Raw genomic sequence first — 23655 nt, forward strand, 5'->3', positions numbered from 1 at the left:
GCACTCAAACTGATTTAATTATATGACTATTACTGAGAATTTCTGAGGAATCACAGGTAATTTTCTAAGTTAGTTACACTTTAAGAGTTGTAAAGGTTCTGTTCTTTTATATGAAACTGGCAATAGAAGCTTAACAATGGAACATGCACTCTGAAACACATGTCCCGAGGCAGGGGCTAGATTACATTCTTTCCTGTGATCCTTTGCAGAAGAGTGATATACGCATTTGGAAGATTATTGACTGGAGGTACTGGTATGGTATGTTGCCATTAAATATTCTGGAATACATACTTTATTCACTTAATTAGCCAAAAGTAACTATAGGTCTACAGTATGCCTTATTTACTCTTTGGTAGAAACTTAGAATATAAAGATCATTACAACGTAAACCATATTCTCATGTAGTTCACAGTAAACTGGGGGAAATAGATATGTTAATGTATAATTAACAGGTGTATAATGTAATAAGTTTTATGATAAATGTACCTACCAAATACAATGGAAGTGCCAAGAGCTTGTGGAAAAGCAACCTGGAGGTGTTGGTGAGATCTAACAAGAGTGAGGTAATCAGGTGACATAATGGGGTCTTGAGTGTAATTCACTGAGCAGGAGAGGAGGGAGAAGAACACTGCAACCATAGCAAGTGACATGAGTTATTAAATGCATGGACGTGTGAAAACATGCACAGCCCAAGGACTGTGTACGTGGGTTTGGGGAGTGTTGGCAGGAGATGAGGCTGAAAGAAAGCCCTGAGACAGACAGAACAGGGTCTTGGCTTGGGTTTGCCTCAGAAGAATATATTACTTTTTCAGGATAAGAAAAGAGAGGCATTAACTAAAGGGATTGGAATTTACCTGGAATTGTTGAAACTTACAAAGCAAGAGGATGACACAGTCAGGTTGATATATTTAGGAAGATAAGTAATCGTAGTGGGGGATGGAGAGGGAGAAGAAACTAGAAATAGACTGGGAGGCACACAAAACTTAAGTCTTGTTTTCATCAGCTTAATTCTCCAGCGACTGGATTCTAGGCAATTGAGATAGGTGACTAATTCTTGTACTTTAACTTATAATATTATGACTGTGTGCTTTGAAAATGGCAGCTGGTCCTTTAATAACTTGACTGCTTTTTCTACATAAGACATCTCTATTAAATTTTCTTTCAAGTACCAATACACTTGTTAGAAAGCAGCATACGTGTTAACAGCAGTCATTGCCTTCCTCAGCTATGTAAATCTGCCTTGTACTAAGTACTTATTTAGACATTTCTATTAATAGATAGTAATAGGTATACTGGGGAGATTTCTCAGCGAATTATTTCATGAAGAGCCTCATGTGACTTAAATGCAAGAACCCATCAGTGAATAAAGGAAAGATGTCACATATGTAACCATCAGTAGTTTGAAGAATGATACATAATCAAAGTGAAATGAAAGTGCTGAGAATGATATTTATTTCAACTGTTTCAAAAGTAGAATATGATAGTCCCTTACAGTGTTTAGAGAGGTTGCTGTTATCAGCAGTATTAGCTATTTTTGATAAATCAAGAATAAAGACGAGGGAGAATGATTAGTGTCAAAACTGACTAATTCTAAATAATTATCTCTCGAATGCCTAAGTAGGTGTTTTGCTATAATCTTATATAACAATATATAATTTGAGAGATTTCAGAAATGAACATCATTATTAATGAAACAAAGTAGGTCATGATCTATTCTTCCTTTGGACTTTCAAATGCCATGTCTTGTATCTTATGAATATAAAAGCCATTATCTGTGTTACCAAGAAATATCCACTATTGTTGTGTCTCCCTGTTATGATATCATACTGTTCTTTCCAGCCAGAATGGGTAGAGACTATGGTATAAAAAAACTTTGTTAAAATGTTATTCCTGTATATTTGTTGGATTTTCTTTTTCTTTTAAACTGATATATTTGATTTTTAAGTTTCTAAGCATTTAGGTCCTTTGCACTTTCACATACAGGTGTGTTTTGATGCTTACATTTTGTGGTCAGATGGCCAGTTGTTTTACAAATCAGCTTGCCATTTAGATGGTCAGTCTCCCAAAAAGCTAAGAGGTTATTCCTTCAAGTGGTCTGCTGGGTGTGTTTGTACAGTTCCCTAGAGGACCATATTATGCTATGTTACACAGAAGATTTTTTTGTCATTTGGATTATGTGTTTACAGATCTTGATATCTCAGGAAATCCATGAGATCAAAGTCCTTTTGAGTCTTAGGTTTTTTTTTCTTTTTCCTAGAATACTTTCTAGGTCTCGATTGTTTGGGAAGAGGTGTGATAAAGCTGAATATTTTTCTGAAGAAGGGGATAGTTTGTAATCTCCTAGATCAGTCTTTCTGGGATCAAAGTAACTTAGGCCAAAGAATGATGATACTTTTCAATTGGTGAGTGTGGAATTGGATGAGACAGAATCAACCTGAAGGTCTGTGAAATTTACCAAAAAGTAGTGGAAGTGGAGGAACAGATATAAGGGATTACATCCTATTTGGTATACTCCAACTTGCTGTTTCTGCCTATTTCTGGACAGTATTTTCATTTTTCCCCTTATTTAGATGCAGTTATACTATAACTAATTAGTCTTACCTTTGCAGTGAAGAGAGGAGAAGATAACCCACTCTATTGTTTTTAGCTTCTCTAGGACCAAACGTTTACTGAATGCCTATTTTGTGGCATAAAGTTGATTGTGACAAACGGTTGCCCTAGAGAATTTCTAGTCTAGTGAATATTTTGTCTTGTACATTCTTTTTATTGCATTTAGGTAAAATTCTAGGAGCAAAGTGTTCTTTTGGCTGAAAATCTATGCCTTCTGTTTTTATCAGGAAACCCCAGGGCTAGCCAGCTTTGAGCATTAGCTAATTGACAATATTAGAAAAAATATCAGCTCCAGAACCAAGTCCCTTTTCTCATTGCTTGGAAACCACACAGAATTATTCCTTAATATAGTTCCATTTCCACAGAGCTAAACTGAAGGTGAATGGATGACAAAGAAATGCTTTAATTCATAGATAATTATGAATGAATGTAGGTTTACTTATATAGGTATTCAAACTCAGTGACTATTTTATGTTTATCTGTAATAGATATTATAAAATAATAAATATATACTATATTTTATAGAGTAATTGATTATTAGAGAAGACACTCTAGTTGGAGAAAGAACTTTGGAGTGAGACAGCCAAGTTTGAATCAAGCCTTCAGGGATTACCAGTTTTCAGCTTCGAACCTTCCTTTCAGAACGTTTCTTTACGTGTACAATGGGAGATAAAAATATGTATTGTACAAAGTTGTTTTAGTATCTGCAAAGCTACTAGAACACAGTGGACCCTTCACAATTGGTAGCTATTTGCCTTTTGTTGTTAACTTATTTTTAAATGAATATTGAAATGCTATTATGAGCAAAAGATTGCAGGAAGATACTATGGGAGGAACGCAAAGAGAAACAAAATAAGATCTGTGTCTTTGAAGGAACTTTCTACAGTTTGGATGAGGAGATAGACACATTTGTACATCAAATAATTCTGAAACAATCCGAATATAATACATACAGAACAATGCAAAACCTTTATAGGGCAGAAATGTAGTTCTGAAATAATTTTTATGTCACAAGGATGGAAATTCTATATTGTCATTGGCCTCTCTCCCAATCTGTATTTAGAAATCTCCTCCCTGGATGAAGCTGTAATAGAATACTTTGTTTTTTGAAGAAAGACTTTATTTTTTAGAGTAGTTTCAGGTTTACAACAAAATCGAGAGAGAGGTACAAAGATTTCTCATACATCCCCTGCCCCACACATAAATAGCCTCCCTCAGCATCAGTATCATTCACCAGAATGGTACATTTTTTTTACCAAGGATGAACCTGCATTGACATTCATCATCACTCCCCAAAAGTCTATGGTTTACCTTAGGGTTCACTCTTGGGGCTGTACATTCTGTGGGTTTGGACCTCTGTATAATGACATATATCCATACATATATACAGAAAATACTCTGTATAGTACCATACAGAGTATTTATACTGCCCTAAAAATCTGCGCTCTGCTTAATAATCTCTCCCACCCACTCCACCTCTGGCAACCACTGATCTTTTTATTATCTTGATAGTTTTGCCATTTCCAGAATGTTATATAGTTGAAATCACACAGTATATAGCCTTTCCAGGTTGGCTTCTTTCACTTAGTAATATATATTTGAGGTTCCAATAAAATACTTTTAATAAAGTCAAAGATGTTCTTGAGAATCATTATCAATAACTAGTGTTATCAATAACTGGTCCAACTGCAATAATAGGGCTGTGCTTGTTATTATCATGAATTGCTTCAACTCAATTCTGTATTATCTCCAGTAGGCCCCCAATCTCTAAAACTGTATCTTTAAGCTGGCTCCTTATGTAGGAAGTACTCAGATGTAGAGGTAGTATGCCTACTCAGATGTAGGCATAATTAGAGGTACTCAGAGTTGATCACTACGCTGCTTGGGTGCTACAGTGTAGTGGGTGCCTTATCCCTGACCCATGGCAGACCTGACTGATTTTTTTTTTTTAATTTTTGGCCTCACTGCGGGGCATGTGGGATCTTAGTTCCCTGACTAGGGATCAAACCTGCACCCCCTGCATTGGAAGGTGGAGTCTTAACCCCTGGATCGCCGGGGAAGTCCTCAGACCTTACTAATTGATCACGGCATTCTTTCCCATTGAATGCAGCCTCACAACCTGGCCTCCACATTTCAGGCAGTCACAACAAATTGATTTGATTTGACACCTGTGATAACACCTGTGTGTCATCCTGACCTAAGCATTTCTTAGGAATTTGAGAATGTCCCTGCTCACTCTCTTAAATGAAGGCAGATTTCTCTAGCCCTGTAGATCTGTATTTAGGAAACTTGACCTATTATTTATTTCTGCATTTTTCCCCTTTTGATCTCATTATATGCTTGAATTCCATGAGATCAACTCCGAAAACATCATGGAATATCCTGGTTCACAAACATTGGTGTGCATCATAATCTTCTGAAGACTGGTTACAGCACGTTGCAGGTCTCACCATCAGGGTTTCCGATTCAGTGTAGCAATCTTTAACCACAGGTCCAGAACACTCTTTAGGAAATACAACCACAAGAGGAAGTATAACCTGGTGATGCAGGTTTATGCAACCACACTTGGAGAACCACTGGTGTAGTGAAAAGAACACAGAATTACAGACAGAAAAGCCCTGGGGCATCATTACTAGTGCTCTGACTTTGAATGTTTCCTAACCTATCTAGGCCTCAAATGTTTATCTATGAAATTTTCTATGTAATAAAACCTGTATCATGGAATTATGTTAAGCATTACATGAAATGGTATTTCAAGCACTTAGTGGAAATAATCCCTCAACAAATGTTTATTCTCTTTGTGTACTTTTTTTGTACTTTGTAATCGAAAAAAAATCAGCTTGAGCATGTTTTTGGATACTGTAGAGAAACAGAGACAGAGGCAGTCATGTATTGTTCTTGCTGTTTCTTCTAAGAAATGTTACAGATTCTAATCTTCACAAACTCATTCTATGGTATTTTAAAGATAGCTTCTCTTTGCTTTGAAAATCTTGCCTTAGGTCCTGAGGAGAAAGTTTTACTTTATTTAAATTTAGGAAAGTGGACAAATGGTAACTTAGTAGGGAACTGTGTATAAAAAACCAAGGAGCGACACTGAGGCTGGAATTTCCCTATTTACAGGGAATACTTAGAAATGAATGTGATTATGTCTGTTACACTTTTTAGATCCTCCAAGGGAGTGTACTATCTAAATATATGTACCAGATTGCATTGCAAGTGCAATGCCATTTACATTTTAAATTATAATTTGTTAATTTACATGAATTACCCTGCAAAATACTTGGTATGAACATTTACATCTTACAGGCGAGGAACTGAGAAACAGAAAGTTAGAAGGAATTGCCCAGTGATGATGAGGAAACTGGCTTATTTTAGATCTCAAAGCACAGACTCCTGATAAATAATTCATTCACTTAGGTCATTCTCCTATTTGATTGCTCTTCAGTTTACCAGGGTTTTAATTTGTTTCCAATAAGTATTTTCACATACAGATTTTGTAAACATAGATTGCTATATTTTTGTGCTTAGTAATCTTAATAAAAAGCATCCAGATTACTCTTTAGGAAATATAATGCTATCTATGGCAAAATAGTTCTTAATTTTCATGCAGTGCTTCTGGACGGTATAAATGATAGCCTAGAATGGAAAGGAGAATTACTATGCTTACCATAAATCTCCTTGACAACAAGCTCAATGTTTTGAATACTGAATCATTTAGAACTTTATGCAGATTTAAGGGTCTTTCACCTTAGCATCTCAATTTTTTATATATATCTGGGTTTTTCATAGGTAATTTTCAAAATCACATTAAACATTATCCGTATATGTTTTTGTCATTAACTCAGTTATATTTGCACTGTTGCCCTAATTTTTATCATCATCACCACATTTCTCCAATATTTATTGAGCTGTGAAAAACTGAAAATCAAGTTCAAGAAACATTTTGATTAGTTTACCATAGTGAAGCTCCTTATTGGAACTCCACTCCAGAACAGAGGAGCGATTCACACATCTTGGGTCTTCCCACCTAAGGGACACATATTGCTGCTTGCATAGTTATCATCCCCCCAAATGCTTGTTTCTCATTTTGAAATGAAAAGAAAGCCCTCTCAGCATATAGTGTTCTGTACAGATTGCCTTCTTGCCTTTGGCGGAGCTCCTGTTTCTCCTGTGAATCATGCCTCCACACACAGTGTTACCATTGTGCTATCTGACTCCTGCTGGGTGGTGGTAGCAGAGCTACTCCACTGGGAAGGTCACAAGTTCATGTCTGCTTTTCCTTCTGTCTAGCAAGAAGTGCTCCAGCTAAGCAATAGATAATTGCAGTATTCCTCTGCATATTGAAGGTTAGACTTTCAGTGGTGTCCTAGTAGTGGTGGCTAAAAGGCCATTAGAAGTGGTGAATTCAAGACAAGTCTTAATCCTCGCCTTTGCTCTGTTGTTCTGAACATGTCTTTCAGCATCCTTTGTAGTGGCCTTATGAATGAATTTGCTTAAGGAACCTGATTGAGGTGACTGAGAATGAGACAGATGGTGCTTAATTGGAGCACAGAGTAAATGCTCTTACTGTTTAACTAAGTGACCTTTGTTTATTAAGTAGACAAGTATTAAACGCTTATTATATGTCAGGCACTATTTTGGGTGCCGGCATCAGTGTGGAAAATAAAACTAAAGGAATCTGTCCTCATGGGACTTTTATTTTAGTGGGAATGACAGACAATAACAAAGTCAAGAGAGCGATAGATGCTGTTTAGCGAAGAAACTGAGTAAGGTGAGAGGAAGGATGGGGTTCTTTACAGAGGATAACTAGGGAAGACCGCTCTCAGGAGAGGATGTGTGAACAGGTCCCTGAAGGAAATAGAGACGGAACCATAGAAAGCTCTAGAGAAAGAGCTTTCCAAGCAGAGGTAAAAGCAAATAGCCTCTCAGGCGAGTGTGTGTAGGCATGTGACGAGCCACGTGTAAACAGCGTTTATTTGAAATAGGGATGTTTTGTTAATAAAGAGCATACACATATGTATAAAATACATTAAAAAATATTACATCAAGAAAAAGAGCCATTGCCATTTTAAGGATGTGGTATAAGGAAGGCATAAAATAACGTTTTCTGTTATAGATCTTTTTCCCAGTGGGGCCATCACAGGGTTAAAATGGTATATTTCACACATAATGTACTGTAACTGCTTTTTTAACAACTGAAAATGTACAGAAAATGCTGTTTTGACTGTCTATCTTTAGTCTTCAGCTGTTGCTGTCACGATTCAGAAATTTGGATCCCTGCTTTAAAAGGCACACTTCCTTAGCTGTAAAAAATAATCTGATGGAATCTACAGCCGTAATCATAGGCTGTGATTTTAGAATACAAATCACCTGCTATAAAGGGGGTAGGGCATTTCTTTCCTTTTCATTTATGTTCTCAATATGCCTTACTTTGAGTTTGTTTATATTCTCATGAAGTTGAAATTTTCTTTGGCTTCTGTGCTTGACAAGTGGTGCCCATTAATTTTAGTGGATACTGTACCAACTGAGTCCCAAAATGTGTCTGGAAATCCAGAAAACTGAACCAAGAAATGGTGCTAGGCGCAGACTGGAAGGAGGAATTAAAGAATTCCTAGATTTTATTTTGGCAGCTGGTGTGAAGTGGCACCTTCGAGGATCTTCTAAAAGTGGACCTGCTTTCCAAAAAAAGAGAAAAATTAGAAGAGATTAAACAAAAGCAGTATCATTAAGAATTTGGTCTCCCACTTCTAAAATTTCTAAATTACCAAAAATAAGATGAAAATATTGGTTATGGCTAATGTAGCACAAATGAAATGGTTTAAAATCTGCGTGTAGAATTTGCAAAACCAGTATAGATTTCATACCAAAACGCTGTTTGAAGTCATCTCAGCCAAGAGAATGAAGTTTCTAACCTGGGAGTCCCCAGAATGTAACTCTTGGGAGTGTCTATTAGAAGCTAAAACAGGCTAGAAATAGAATCATAGGAGGATAGTTCTAGCTTTAATATTTAAGATCATAAAGAAAGGGAGGAATATAAGACAAAATTTTCTAGTTTTTAACTACACAGGAAGGTCAAACAAATTCTCATTTTGACTTGCAATGAATGAACACGCTAAGGTACGTTAAGCCAATATCTTCTCTTTCAAAACTGACTTAAAACTGATAAAGGTTCATTCAGACAAAATTATTTTAAAAAATAACTCATTAGTGAAATTTATGGCTGCCTGGGTGAAACTAATCGTTTTTGTTGCATATTCAAATTATTTTGTATTATATTGAAATATGACATTTATAGAGAAGCAGATCTAGTTTCAGGATATAACATAATTGGAGCTAACAGGTTTTTATACAGTTGATTATCTTTAGGGCATATCCTTATGCTTCTTTCTCATTTTTCCTTTGCAATGCTGTATAGTGGATTAAAGCATGAGTTTTGAGTTTGGTGACTTTGGGTACGAATCCTTACTGACTGGGTGATCTTGGGTAATTCATCCTATGTTTCTTTAATTCAGTTTCTTTATCTGTAAGGGGTATATTATATATTTCAAAGGTGTTTTGTGAGGTTTAAATGTGAAAATAATGTGTGCAAAAGTGCCTAATACATAATCCGCCCTCAATAAATGCTAGTGATGTCTTATTCTTCATCTTGCTCTCTCTTTCCCCTTCTGCCTCCCACTTGAGAGAGGCCTGGAAAAGATCTTTTTCTCACAGCCCTCAGAAGGAACCAACTCTGCCAACACCTTGATTTTGGACTTCTAGCCTCTAAAAGTTTGAGACAATAAATTTATGTTGTTTAACCATTCAGCCTGCGATACTTTCTTACAGCAGCCCTGGCAAACTAATAGAGATTTTGGTACCAGAGAATGGGATGCTGTGGTAACAAGTACTTAAAATATGGAAGTGGCTTTGGAATTGAGTTGTGGATAGAGACTGGAAGAGACACTCGATGGAGGGAGGGAGACGCAAGAGGGAGGAGATATGGGTATATATGTATATGTATAGCTGATTCACTTTGTTATACATCAGAAACTAACACACCATTGTAAAGCAATTATACTCCAATAAAGTTGTTAAAAAAAAAAAAAAAGAAAAAACCTAGATTGCCTTGAGGAGACTTGGTAGAAATTTGAATGTTAAAAGTACTTCTGTTGAGCAGATGGCAATGAGGAACATGTTCTTGGACACTGGAGGAAGGCGATCCTTGCTATAAAGCGGCAAAGAACTTGGCTGAAATGTGTTCTCATTTTTTTTGGATGGGAAGTAGAAATTATGAGTGATGAACTTGGGTTTGTAGCTGAGGAGGTTTCTAAGCAAAGTTTTGAAGGCACGACTTGGTTTCTTTTTTTTTTGCTAATACTAAAACGCAAGAGTAGAGAGATAAATTGAAAAAGGAATTGTTAAACAAAAAGTAACCAGGACTTGAAGACTTGGAAAATTCTCAGCCTATTCCTATTGCAAAAAAATGAGAAAATATGTTCTAGAGAGAACATCAAGGAATTTGCCAAGGAAATTAGGCATGTGACTCATGGATCCAATCAACTATCTTAGCAAAAGTCAGAAATAGAGATGTGGTTATGCAGGAAAGATCTGTTGGGGACTCCTGTCTGATAGTTTGGACTCCCATGAATTGCTCAGGAGGCCAACAAGATTTTTGAGAAATTTATATCAAAGGAAACATTGCCAGCTTTGACTGAAGGATAGACAGGATGAAATGAAGGAAGGCTCTCAGACTTCTGGGATACCATGGGCAGGAAACAGGCTGATATCTATCCAGCTGCAAACATGTGTCATCCTTCAAGGAAAGTGAAGACTGACCTTGAAGGCAATTCAGAGGCCAGCAGCTGTCCCCAACACCACAGGCCCACAGGACACAAGCCCCTGAATGTTGGGCAGCCTCCTCCTCAGTTTCAGAAGGTGGGGCCACCTTCTTAGTTTCCGAGAATAGAGCCACCTCCTTGGTTTCAGAGGGCAGAGCCCTCACTGCTCAGGGCTAAGTGGGTGGGACCACCACCCTAGTGAGCCCAGAGGATAGAGCATTGAGCCAAAGAGGATTATTATCAAGCCTCAAATTCTAATGGAATTTGTCCTAGTAGGTTTCAGACTTGATTGGGACCCTTTTCTTCCTTAAAATTTATCCCTTTTGGAGTGGGAATATCTATCCTATGTCTGTCCCATCATTGTTGTGGTCTGATTTTGTAGGTTCACAGATAGAGAGGAACTTTGCTCCATGATGAATCTTCCCTTAAGTTTTACACATAACTGATTTGAATGGTTTAAATGATTTTGGACTTAGAGTTGATGACAGAATAAAGACTTTTGGAGACATTAAAATGGGTGAGTGTATTTTGCGTGTGAGGACATGAATTTTGAAGAGTCAGAGGGTGGAATGTTATGGGTTGAAATGTATCCCCCGAATTCCTATGTTGAAGTCCTAAATCCCATTACCTTAGAATGTGACCTTATTTGGAGATAGGATTGAAGAGAGGTAGATGTCCATGCAGTGACACACACAAATACAAACAAATACAAACAAACAAAACCCCTCTCATTTCAAGGTAACTTGATCACCTTTACAGAGGTAATCAAGTTAAAATGAGGTCATTAAGGTGGACTGTAATCCAGTAGTACTGGTGTTCCTATAAAAAGGGAAAATCTGGACACCAAGACATACATAAAGTGGAGATGATGTGAGGAGATATAGGGAGAAAATGGCTATCTACAAGCCAAGGAGAGTGGCCTAGAAGAGATCTTTCCTTCACAGCCCTCAGAAGGCACTGACCCTGCCGACATCTTGACTTTGGGCTTCTGGTCTTCAGAATTGTAAGATAATAAATTTCTGTTGTTTAAACCACCCAGTCTGTGGTACTTTGTTATGGCAGCCCTAGCAAACTAATTAATACACCTCTCACAAAGTTTCAGTCTAAGTATTATAAAAAAAAATCTAATATGTGTTTCATAAGAAAAAGTTGAAGGAGCTGTAGTTATTTAGGAGGTAAAATAAATGTGTTAGAGGATACATCTTTGAAGGGTATTCAGTTGATTTATTCATTGTAATTCGAGGTGACAGAACTAAAATCAATAGGAGGACATTATTGAGAGTCAGACTTTGGTTCAATAGAAAGAAAAACTACATGCCAGTTATTATTAAAATGGGACAGAAATCGCCTGTGCCCCAGTTGGAATTCACAGAGAGTTGAAACAAGAGGCTTTTTGTTTGTTTGTATTTGTTGGTGTGTATCACTGCATGGACATCTACCTCTCTTCAATATTAAAAAAAGCATAGGCTGAGTTAGGAGCAAGGAATAGGCACTGACAGGATAGACTAAGGGGAAAAAACTTCCTGAAACTCTGTACAAAGAATGCGTCCATATTTCGTCTTGTAGGACAGTCAGGATAAGAATAATCCACTGTGAGACAAGGAGGACTCCAAGTACAGAGCGAAACAGAAGAGAACCTGGTTTTGACCTCCTTTAAAAGGAGATCAGGTGAATGAGGAGGCAAATTAGTTTTGAATATTGATTAGAATTAGGCTGTGATAGTTGTGCCATTAGACTTTAAGTACCATGAGGGCAGGCATACGTCTAGCTTATTCATTGCACTTTTCCTCAGACTAGCACAGTGCTTGACTCATAGTTGACATTTAACTAACACCAGTAAATGAATAGATAACTGTTGATTCATATTCCTGGGTTTTTAAACATTTGTTTAGCATGCACAAAACACTTTCTACACTACCAAATGTAAAATAGACAGCTAGTGGGAAGCAGCCGCATAGCACAGGGAGATCAGCTAAGTGCTTTGTGACCACCTGGAGGGGTGGGATAGGGAGGGTGGGAGGGAGGGAGACGCAGGAGGGAAGAGTTATGGGGATATATGTATATGTATAGCTGATTCACTTTGTTATAAAGCAGAAACAAACACACAATTGTAAAGCAATTATAGTCCAATAAAGATGTTTAAAAAAAAGGTAAATTTTAATTTAAAAAAAGTAACAGTAAAAAAAAACCACTTTCTAGTTGTGCTCAAGAGGTTTAGATAAAGAAGCTAACACATAAAAAAATATATTCAGAGAAAACTCTAATTCGAAAAGGTACATGCACTCCAGTGTTCATAGCAGCACTGTTTACAATAGCCAAGACATGGAAGCAACCTAAATGTCCAGCGACAGATGAATAAAGATAATGTGGTATACACACACACACAGACACACACACAGACACACACACACACACACACACACACATAATGGAATACTACTCAGCCATAAAAAAGAATGAAATAATGCCGTTTGCAGCAACATGGATAGACCTAGAGATTATCATACTAAGTGAGGTAAGTCAGACAGAAAAAGACAAATATCATATGATATCACTTATTTGTGGAATCTAAAAAATATGATAAAAATGAACTTGCTTACAAAACAGAAACTGACTCAGACATATAAAACAAACTTATGGTTACCAAAGGGGATTGGAGGGGGAGATAAATTAGGAGTTTGGGATTAAAATATACACACTACTATGTTTAAAATAGATACAACAAGGGCCTACTGTATAGCACAGGGATATACTCAATATCTTGTAATAACCTATACTGAAATGAACAAACAAAAACAAACAAACAAAAAATAAATTATGGCCTTTACTCTCTAAGAGCATAAAATATTTTGTGTGGCACATACATACAAGAAAGGAATTGTAAATCTGATGCTGAAACTTTCTCAGAAAGTGTACTATCATGCCAGTGATGACTTACTATATATGTATAGAAAAAAAGATTCTTCAGATGCAAAATAAATTTAAAAAGTTAATTAAAATAATTTAAAAACTGATTAAGGCAGATAAAATTAAAATTGCATGGAGCTTTTTAGAATTGTGATTATGTTAGATTATGTTAGTAACAAGTGTGCAAATTTCAAGCAATAACCCAGTCTTACCAAGGAAAATAGGCAATCATATTCTTAGCACATAGTACCTACTCAGTAAATGTATCTTTGAAGAGTGTATGAATTAGTAGAAATAATAGAGAGAAGTAAAGAGAAGGAGCAAAAAGATCAGGTTTCTTTAAGAGGTATTCATGGTGCCACAGCTGGCAGTGGGAAAAGAAGATATAGATTGAGAGGCTAGGAGATGCAGAATGGGAGTCACCTAGAGTCCATTTCTAGAAGGGGTTCTTTCAATAGCCACAAAAAGCATGAAACCTTCTGCTGTGCCTTGATGATAGTTACTGCCCCCCGCCCCCCGCCCACCACCTTGCCCCAGTGGTGGCATGGAGGACTAATCACTGCAAGAGTGAGCTTTGAAGATGGGCCAAGCTGCAAACCCCAAGAAGCAAAGAAACAGCAAAGTCAAGAATGTAAACATTGGGGGCTTTGGAAAGAGCACTGATTAATTAAAAGGGTTATAAACTATAAAATCAATTTGAAAATTTCAGATTTGGTAACTAATGTTACTGCTTGTCCTCCTGCTGATTTGTGGGTTCCACATCAACAGATTTAATCAACCACAGGTTGAAAATATTTGGAAAAAAATCAGAAAGTTACAAAAAGCAAAACTTGAATTTGCTGCATGCTACCAACGATTTACACTATTTACGCAGCATCTACATTGTATTTAAAACTATTTACGTAGTATTTACATTGTACTAGGTATCATAAGTAATCTAGAGATGATTTAAAGTATACAGGAGGATGTACATAGGTTATATGCAAATACTACAGCATTTTATATAAGGGACTTGAGCATCTGCAGATTTTGGTATTGTGTGGGGTCCTGGAACCAATCCCCTGTGCATACTGAGGGACGACTGTGTTCTATTAAAGGTTCTGGTTCCAGGTGAGTTGGGAGTAATCACATTCCATTTTGTTTCAACCACTGAATACAGCTTTAAATCCTGGATGAAATGCATGGATTGCTATTTGAGAACTCTGAAAAGTAAATACTAGTGGGCAGATTGGGGAAGAATACTCAATTGTTAAAAAAGAAACAACCTAACTAAAAAATGGGCAAGAATCTTGAACAGATACATTACCAAAAAGGATATACTGATGGCAGATAAGCACACAAAAAGATAATCACATTAACCATTAGGGAGATATAAAGTAAAATCATCATGAGATACCACTACACATCTATTAGAATGGCTAAAATAAAAAATAATGAAAAGAGGTGCTGGTGAGTCTGTGGAGCAACTGGGAACTCTCATAGAGTGCTGATGGAAATGCAAAATGAGGCAACCATTCTGGAAAACAGATTGACATTTTGTTGTAAAGATGAATGTACACTTTTGCATGAGCCTGCAATCCTACTCCTGGGTATTTACAATAGGGGAAGGACAGCATATATTTATAGAAAGACCTATACATGGACGTTTATAACAGATCTATTCATAATTGTCCCAAACTGGAAACAGCTCAGTGTTCTTCTATGGATGAACAAACTGTGGTACATCCATACAGCAGAATACTATTTGGCAGTAAAAAGGAATGAGCTATTAATAAATGTAACAAAATTATAGTGATGGAGAGTAGATTAGGGCTTGCCATCTTTTAGGAGTGGAGGAGAATATGACTATAAAGGTACAGCACAAGAGAGATTTTGGGGGGTGACAGAACTGTTCTGTATCTTGATTGTAGTAGTGGTTACATGAAGCTATACATGTGTTAAATTTCATAGAACAGTGCACCAAAAATGTTAATCATATTGTATGATACATTTTAAAATAAAGCAAAGGAAATAAAAGAGTAGCCAAGGGAACTTTACAAAATATATATATATATATATATATATATATATATATTTATTTGTGTGTGTGTGTGTGTGTGTGTGTGTGTGTGTGTGTGTGTGTGTCACGCGGGCCTCTCACTGTTGTGGCCTCTCCCATTGCGGAGTACAGGCTCTGGATGCGCAGGCTCAGCGGCCATGGCTCACGGGCCCAGCCACTCCACGACATGTGGGATCCTCCCGGACTGGGGCACGAACCCGTGTCCCCTGCATTGGCAGGCGGACTCGCAACCACTGTGCCACCAGGGAAGCCCCCAAAATATATATTTTATTTAAAAGTGTTTGCTACAAAGCTCAGCATGCTTATATAAATATGTCTCCAGTCTTGAATTTTACATATGCTAATATTACAGTGTTAATGATATGAAATATTTATGTGAAATTAAATTTGAGTTAATTCTTAACACTAGTCACTCTTGGTAGATAAAATTCTGTTTTCTTAATTTTGAGTCAAAAAGCCATCATTATTAATGTTACTGAATTTAAAAAATTTAATATGAATAGATCTAAAATTAACAAAATGTGTAATAAGTAAACAAATCTTGAAATTAAGTGAGCCAATCTTGATCTAACCCACTATTTTGGAAATATTTTCCATATTGATATGTATTCTGTACCCTTTTTAGACTCATGCAATTAAAATATTAATTTAGGAAAATTTTGTTTAGCTTGCAAATGTATACTTAAACAGAAAATGGATCCCTGAAAATTATTCTCTTTTTAAGAGCAGTGGAATGAATTTGACTTAATTTTCATGTGTGCTGTACTCTTTCTATGATCTCTGTAGTATCATAATTAATTGGTCTTACAGAGATAATTATTTACATTTAAAATTTTAAACTGTAGATTAATACTATACCATTTTTTCTTACATGTTTCATAGAAGACTGCTGACAGGGTGGAAAGTAACAAAAAGATGAAAGCTCATTTTAGAGAAAGAGGTTTTCCCAAATGTGCCTTTGTACTTAACATATATGTCCCTAATATCGTATTCATTTGAAATCACCCTTTAAGGTAATTTGCTGACAGGCTAGTATTATCTTTGGGAACTGGAGTACCCTCTTTTGATGCAGATTTTAAAACACCAAGGGAAGAGTTTCTCTCCTTGCATATAGGTATCTGACTCATCCTTGCTAATATATCTTGATGTTAACAATGACCTGAGAAACAAAGAGAGGAGCTCCCTTAGTTTTTTTTTGTCTCTGCAGTCTCCCTTCATAGAATGTGCCTTGTGAAAGAAGCACCTAATTACTCTGCCAAAACCAGAAAGCAGTATGAAGAGAGGGCATAGCAAGTCTGTCCTGCCTGTATACCACCAAATGAACAGAGATTGCAATGCATAGGTATTCTGCTTTTGCATTGCAGTGAGGATATTAATAATAATATAATAATGATGATAATGATAATAATAATTTTTTAAAGAACAAAGAAATGCTAGTTAAAATGGCAAAACATAGCCAAATGGCTATGATTTAGGAAGTTCATTTTGAAATCCTGTGTAAGATCAAGTATAAGAAGTTAGGATATTGACTGAACTAGCTTTCAAGACAGAAAGAGAAATCTGAGACTAACAGGAGAACATGATTTGGGGCAGTACCTTAATTTTCTATTCATATTTTCCATCAATAAATACTAATCAATCAAGATGCAATCTCAGGCTCTGGAGATACAAAGATAAGTAAAATATTGATAGCTTAGGTCCTTAGAGAGCTCATAGGTTAGTTCAGGAGACAAATGAAAATATGTACTATGGTATACTATGAAACATTCTGAGAGATGAATCCAGTGCTTGTGGAGTACATTAGGCCATTGTGTGGGCTTCTGCTCTTACTCTGAGTGTAATGTGGAGCCACTGGAGTGTTTTTGTTTCTTAAATAGGATAATCTCTGAGAACTTTATGATACCATGCTCAAGCATTTAGAGTACAGGCTTCCCACTTCCTCTCTAGGATTCAGGTGACACTGAAGGTGGTTAAGGCTAAAACTGATCTTTCTGGAACATCAGTTTACTAATGATGAGTAATTAATTGTATCATATGGATAAAAGTGAAGCCTTCATATCATCGTATAAAAATAACACGCCAGATAACTTCAGACTCAAAGCATTTAGTACTTGTGAACATATACTTCTAGTGACATGACTAGACCACCCTAGGAGCCTGCATTCCCTCTGCTGTCTCATTAGGTATCTTCTGTTATAAAAAGCTTGGTGTAGTATCAACTCCTTAAATGCTATGCAATTTTGTGTCTTGATATTCTCATTGGAAAATGGGCAAAATAACGTGCATTCGGTCTACAAAATTTAGTGAGTATCCACTCTGTGCCAAACTCTGTTCCATGTTCTAGAAATGAGCAAGACTCAATGAACAAGACTCAACCCAGCGGCCATATCTCACAGGCCCAGCCGCTCTGCGGCATGTGGGATCTTCCTGGACCTGGGCACGAACCCGTGTCCCCTGCATCAGCAGGCAGACTCTCAACCACTGCTCCACCAGGGAAGCCCAGTCTGGTTATCTTTTAAGTTTTGTATTTCAATTAGCTGTCTTTGGTATTCCTAAATGTTATTTAGAGTAGGTAGAATTAACCGACTTTACATATTTTTGAGAATTCTAATTCTTAGGATGATTCTCAAAATTTCTTTAACTGGGACATTGGCTGTCATAGTAGGCAAAGAGAGAATAATGTGAAGTGTCACATAATGTCACGTAAGTTGACAGTAAGAATTAGAAAGTAATTATAATAGTACCGCTATGCTGCTTTAGGTAAGTTTATGTCAACATTTCCTTATCTGAATCCCAGTTCACATACTAAATCTGGGTGGTGAAATTTGCCATAATTTTGAGAGCCATTATTTTTAAAAAGCCCTAAAATGCTTATTGTGTTTTGGCAGCCTTAAAAAGTGAATAAGACTTCAAATTGCTATTTCATTTTTTTGCAAATAAGTCACTCTGAATATTGGCAGGTTCACATATTCTCACATTCCAGTTTTATATCCCATTATTGTTGGAAGATAGTCCTAGCTTTGTTTTCATAATGCAGTAAATAATAGATAGCTTTAACTATATTTTCTCTCATGACATTACTAACAATTTATTCTCAAATAGAGCAGTTAAAATATCTTCAAATATATAAAGTGCGTGTGCTAGGGCTTTGCTGGACAAAATGACTATGTTGACCTCTCTTATCGTATAACGTAAGAACATTCAACTGGGAATCAGAAGGCCTTGGTTTTAGCTTTTGCTCTAATGTCAACTACAAACAGGACTTCGGACAAGTCACTGAAGTTCTCTATGTCTGTTTCCTTGTCTTTAAAATCAGGAGCCAAACAAGGTGATTACTGGGATTCACTCAAACTTTAAAATTCCATGACTTTGCCTTTGTTCATAATATATTTTAGGGTACTGTTGCAATACTTATATCCTTCCAAGGCAGTACCTGTAAACTTGGAGTTTAAATCCTTCCTATTAAGTTTAAACCATTTCCCCCAAGGGCTAGAGTGGGGTTTATTTTTTCCTATACACAGGTCATTGTCTGCTCTTATTCAGCCCTTTAGATATTCAGCCAGAGTATATGACATATGTAAATGATTTTATAAAGGTGGAAGTTCTCACGCCTTAGAGGAAAAAATGAATTTCTTGCTTTTTCACTGAAGTCTTACTGTGAATCATTCCTGAACTGTCACTCACATTGACTAGCCCCAGTTCTGTTTTGCCAAATTTGTGTGAGATCAGGCTGGCCCTAGTAGTAGACATTGCAGGTACAGAATTTCACAGCATCTGTACACTTCGAGCACTAAAATATTCTTTTTACTTCTTTTAAAGTGTAGAAGCTGCATGCCAGTATATTTCTAAATGATATTTCAGGTTACAATGATCTGATTTGGAACTTGAGACATTTTTTTGGACTCCCCTGCCCATATGTCTCACTGGCATGCCCTTGTGAACCAAGTACACACGCACTAGCAAGTAAAGATACCCACACACAGACACTGTTGTGTACATCTACCTGCACGTGCATGCGTGCACACACGCATGCATGATGCTTGACTTTGGACCCTGCAGGTGTGACGGGGAGCATTCATCTCTCCTGGTTGTTACCTCCATTTCCATTCTAGGGAACTTTGACTTTCAGAAGTGACTTTACATCTAACAGAGAGTGGCTGCTGTGGGCACCTCAGGGACAATGAAGTTAAGCAGAAGAATGAGGGCAATTTTTATTGGATTAAAGATTAGTCTTTAAATTCCTTAGGGGAATGAACCAAATCTAATGTTTTCCAGTTAGCTGACACTTTCTATAGGGATGTGGTTTGGGATCTTTTGGAGGGGAGAGGGAAAAAAAAAAACTTCAGCAAATCAGCTCTTTCATTCAGGAATGGAATTTGGGGGGGGGCTGTTTTAGCTAGACTTTTTGACAATCCCTGATTTAATGTTTTCACTGATGATGAGCGTGGCTTCACAAATGTGAAAATCTGGGCAATGGAGGGTGTTGTTGAGGGGGAAACAGAGTGCAGTTGTTTAAATAGTCCTGGGCCAATAAGCATTTGGTAGGTGGAGTTACTGTTGTGTGCATTACAGAGAAAGATAATTCTGAATGAAGACTTTAAACATCGCACGTGCTGGATGGGCTCTGGTTCTGCTCTTTGTGCAAACAAAAATAGGTGACTGGGCTTTGCTTACTATCCATTAGTGGATGCAGCATGTTTGAAAAGATTTTTTTAAAAAATACATGCAAAGGATTTATCAGAAGCCCTCATGAATATTTCATGAGTTGATATATTCAGCTGAATGAATTCAGCGAGTGTCAGTGTGTAGCTTGCAGACAGACCTCATCCACAAGGAGGCTACTGACATAGGAAGCACTTTGGCGCATTTTCAGAGGCAAAGCCAGGCTGATAAAGCTCCTTGTGACAGGCTGACTTGCCATTCTTCGATTATGCAGTTCTTGCTCTAAGCAGCTCCTACACTGGAGCCACAGCTTCCTAAATTAAACTGAGAACAGTTTGCAGACTTACCAGCCTCCTAACCTGCAGCTGTGTCTCTGCTATGTTTGAGGTTTTTGTTTTGGATGGTGAAAGCCAGCACTCCATATAAGACATGACAGCAAAAGATTCTTCAAAAGAACTTACTGCTTTTGAATCTGAGGTTTACATAAAGACTTTCAAGGAGCAAATGCACTTAGAACTTGAGCTTCCGAGACTACCGGGAAACAGACCTACATCTCCTAAAATTTCTCCACGCAGTTCGCCAAGGAACTCACCATGCTTTTTCAGAAAGTTGCTGGTGAATAAAAGCATTCGGCAGCGTCGTCGCTTCACTGTGGCTCATACGTGGTAAGATGGGACTTGGAGGTGTCTGGAGAGCTTTTCATTAGCAACAGTGATTTAGAAATGTAGCAAATAGGACATTTGAATTTTGTTCATAATACAGAACACATGTGTGAGATGAATGGCGAGCAGGTCAGCTGAAGAATACATAGTCCTCTGTGCGTTAATATCACTGTGCCACTAGCTGTTTCCAGATAAAATGAGCCTCTCACTGTAGAGAGTCTTTAAAATTACTGCTTTAAAAAAAAACACCTAGCTAATTCTAGGGCAACCGAGTATTGAAGGAGTTATAAAAATTCAGTTTTTTTGTTTAATCTCTGTTGAGGTGATTGCTGACTTTTTTGTGTGTATCTTGCGGTTGTTGTTGATGATGTTTTTTAATAGTATATTTTTGGTACAGGGATAAGTGATTCAATCTTAGTTTGGATTCATTTCTTGAGACAATGTATAAAGTCAAACTTAATTTACAGCATTGCCATTTTTTGTAGTATGTAAACTAGTGGTTTTGATTTATCGCCTCTATCTTTACAGTACTTAAGGCAAGGGAAAACTAAGTTCCCACTTCTGAAATTACATGGTTAATTAATTTTATTTATGATTCAAATTGCTATTATCTTTAAGAAATTCTTGTTGTAAAGAAGTGACATAAAATTTATAGATAATAATAAATAAATTCCCAATTTACTTGGGAATGCCCAAGTAAATTCCAGAACCCTCTGTAAAAACTGTATTGAGGCTGCCACCTTTAATATATATGTTATGTACAAGAGAGTAGCTTCCTTAAACCGGTATAATAACCGAATACAGGGAAAAGCACAAAAGAAATTTTAAAACTTTGGTAGGCCTTTTCAGATTTCTTTGAAGGTTATATTTTCTTTCAGATTAATATACCTTTCAAAATTGAGTACCTATAATTTTTATTTACCAGGGACCATAGCAGTGCAGGGAGCTATTACCTCTTAAAGACATTTCTAGCACAGGGATTTTGACTGCATACTAGATTGCCAACCAACATTATAAACTGAGGATATCTGGTTTTCAGAAATTAATATTTACTTGAATTCTGTGTTTTTACTCGTCTGAAATGTTTGTCTGCCTAATCTACTGCACAGTATATTGGCAAATTCAAGTTACCCCTGGAAATATGTAGCTTGCCTTTGATGGACACCACATGTTAAAGCCGGTACACATACTTTACCTAGCTAAAAATGATATGGTTATTTTTGTTTTCTGACAATGCACTGTTGTTCACATAATTGCTTTATTGGGGAACATTTTTTGGTCATCTTTTTGATGAGTTAAATCTTATTATTTAATTGTAATCTCATATTTGTAGAGTCCACGTGGTTAGTTTTTCAACACCTACCAGTGGTAGCATTTAATAAATAGAAGGTTTATATATAAGTATGTAGTGATTTGAGGAAGTCTTCTGTCTCATGATTTACCCCACCCCTAATGTGTGTGTATTTTCACATAGTTTGCTAAGTAGTGTAACTGAATAGGAGAAGGTATATAGGTATATTGTTAATTAGTTCTCATAAAAGGAATAAAGGTGAGAAAACTTATACTTAGATAATAGACTCATATGTTTTACTAGTTGGGTTAATAATTTGACAAGAAGGATACTTAATTTTAAATAACTGATTTTCAGATAGTGGTAAATCTTCATAAAACCTTGGTAATATTTCCTTATTGTAGAGTTCCTGAATATAATAACATGACCTTTCTTTTATTTAGAACAGATTTTTGATGTGCTAGGAAGGTAGAGCTATAAATACTGAATTTTTTCTTTTCAAAAGAACCCAAATTTTAAAATGACTAAAGAGCCAATTTCACCCCTGCATTATACAAGTTTTCTTGCAGCGCATTACACAAAGAACAATTAAATGGTATTTGAGGTAACTTATGCTATTAAAGTGATCTTTTTCCAGCTAAGTTAAAAAAAATTTTCTGCAAATTGCTAAAAAACAAAACACATGACTTTAGTATGATGTACCATAATATAGGTTTAAAGAATCCACTAACCACCAAACTTATAAAATAACTTTAATTATGACCATGATTCATTTTCACCCGTTTTTACCTACCAACTCACACACTCTTCTTCTTCTGTTTCTTAGAAAAGTTGTATCACAGTTTGTTTTAACTCCTAAGTCTATATTTATATTTATTTCTGTTGTTTTATCTGAGTGCATGTTTAATATTTTTCAAATTTATTTTCATGAAACATTCAATGAAAATTTCTTTTCATAAAATACGCACATATGTATTTGAATGACTTCTTCACTAATCCTAAAAATTATGTGCTCCTGTTTTTAAGCATCATATGTAATTTACACGAGGAAATAAGAGCATAAGTACTTTATTTTTGCCTCTTCGTCATGATGAAATGTAACCATTCTTTCACGATCAACAATTGGTATTTTCCAAACCTTGCATTTAAGTTAGAAATTCCAAGATATGCACTTAGAAGTCTCCAAAAACATGTTATTACTTTACAGTAGATATCTTTTAAGAAGACTGGATTGTTTTGATTCCAGCATTGAAATTAAAGTAATTTTCATGATGAAGCTAAACAATGCAGAGGATGCAGTTTATATCTAAACCCACTGAACATTTTTTTTTTATCTTCAGTTATTTGTAGATTTCATATGTTGGTCAGATGAATGTGTAGTTCTGGTTTTGAAAACCCAAGTTATGATGAAGTGTGGATTAATGGTAGAAGATTTAAGAAACACTTGTGAAATACTGACTCTGGGATTATTTTTAAAATATCTGACAAATAGTAAATATTCAATGTGTTGTCGCTAATCAGAGTATTTACGCAATCCTAAATCTGGAAGGAATTTGGGTGATTATCTCATTGCTTCCTTTTACCCTTGGGCAGGACCACAATTGCTCCATCTTTGACATATGGGAATCTGGCCTATTTTTAAGACTC

General features: G+C 36.3%; 1 protein-coding gene across 3 annotated transcripts in view; it reads left to right on the plus strand.

The window, feature by feature from the left end:
* The window catches only part of PDE4B (phosphodiesterase 4B), a 593994-nt gene that overhangs the window by 174381 nt on the left and 395958 nt on the right, over positions 1–23655 (plus strand). The window contains exon 1 of one of the 3 annotated variants that reach the window (XM_027113999.1): positions 20310–20720. The exons of the other annotated variants lie outside the window; for them this stretch is intronic. Within the exon in view, the coding sequence (XP_026969800.1) occupies positions 20485–20720 (236 nt within the window). The 5' untranslated portion in view covers positions 20310–20484. Of the gene's footprint in view, positions 1–20309; positions 20721–23655 lie in introns of those variants that run through there. 3 annotated transcript variants of the gene reach the window in all.

This window comes from Aethalodelphis obliquidens, unplaced genomic scaffold, assembly GCF_003676395.1.
Source record: "Aethalodelphis obliquidens isolate GAN/ISIS:26980383/991018 unplaced genomic scaffold, ASM367639v1 scaffold13, whole genome shotgun sequence".
Taxonomy (NCBI): domain Eukaryota; kingdom Metazoa; phylum Chordata; class Mammalia; order Artiodactyla; family Delphinidae; genus Aethalodelphis; species Aethalodelphis obliquidens.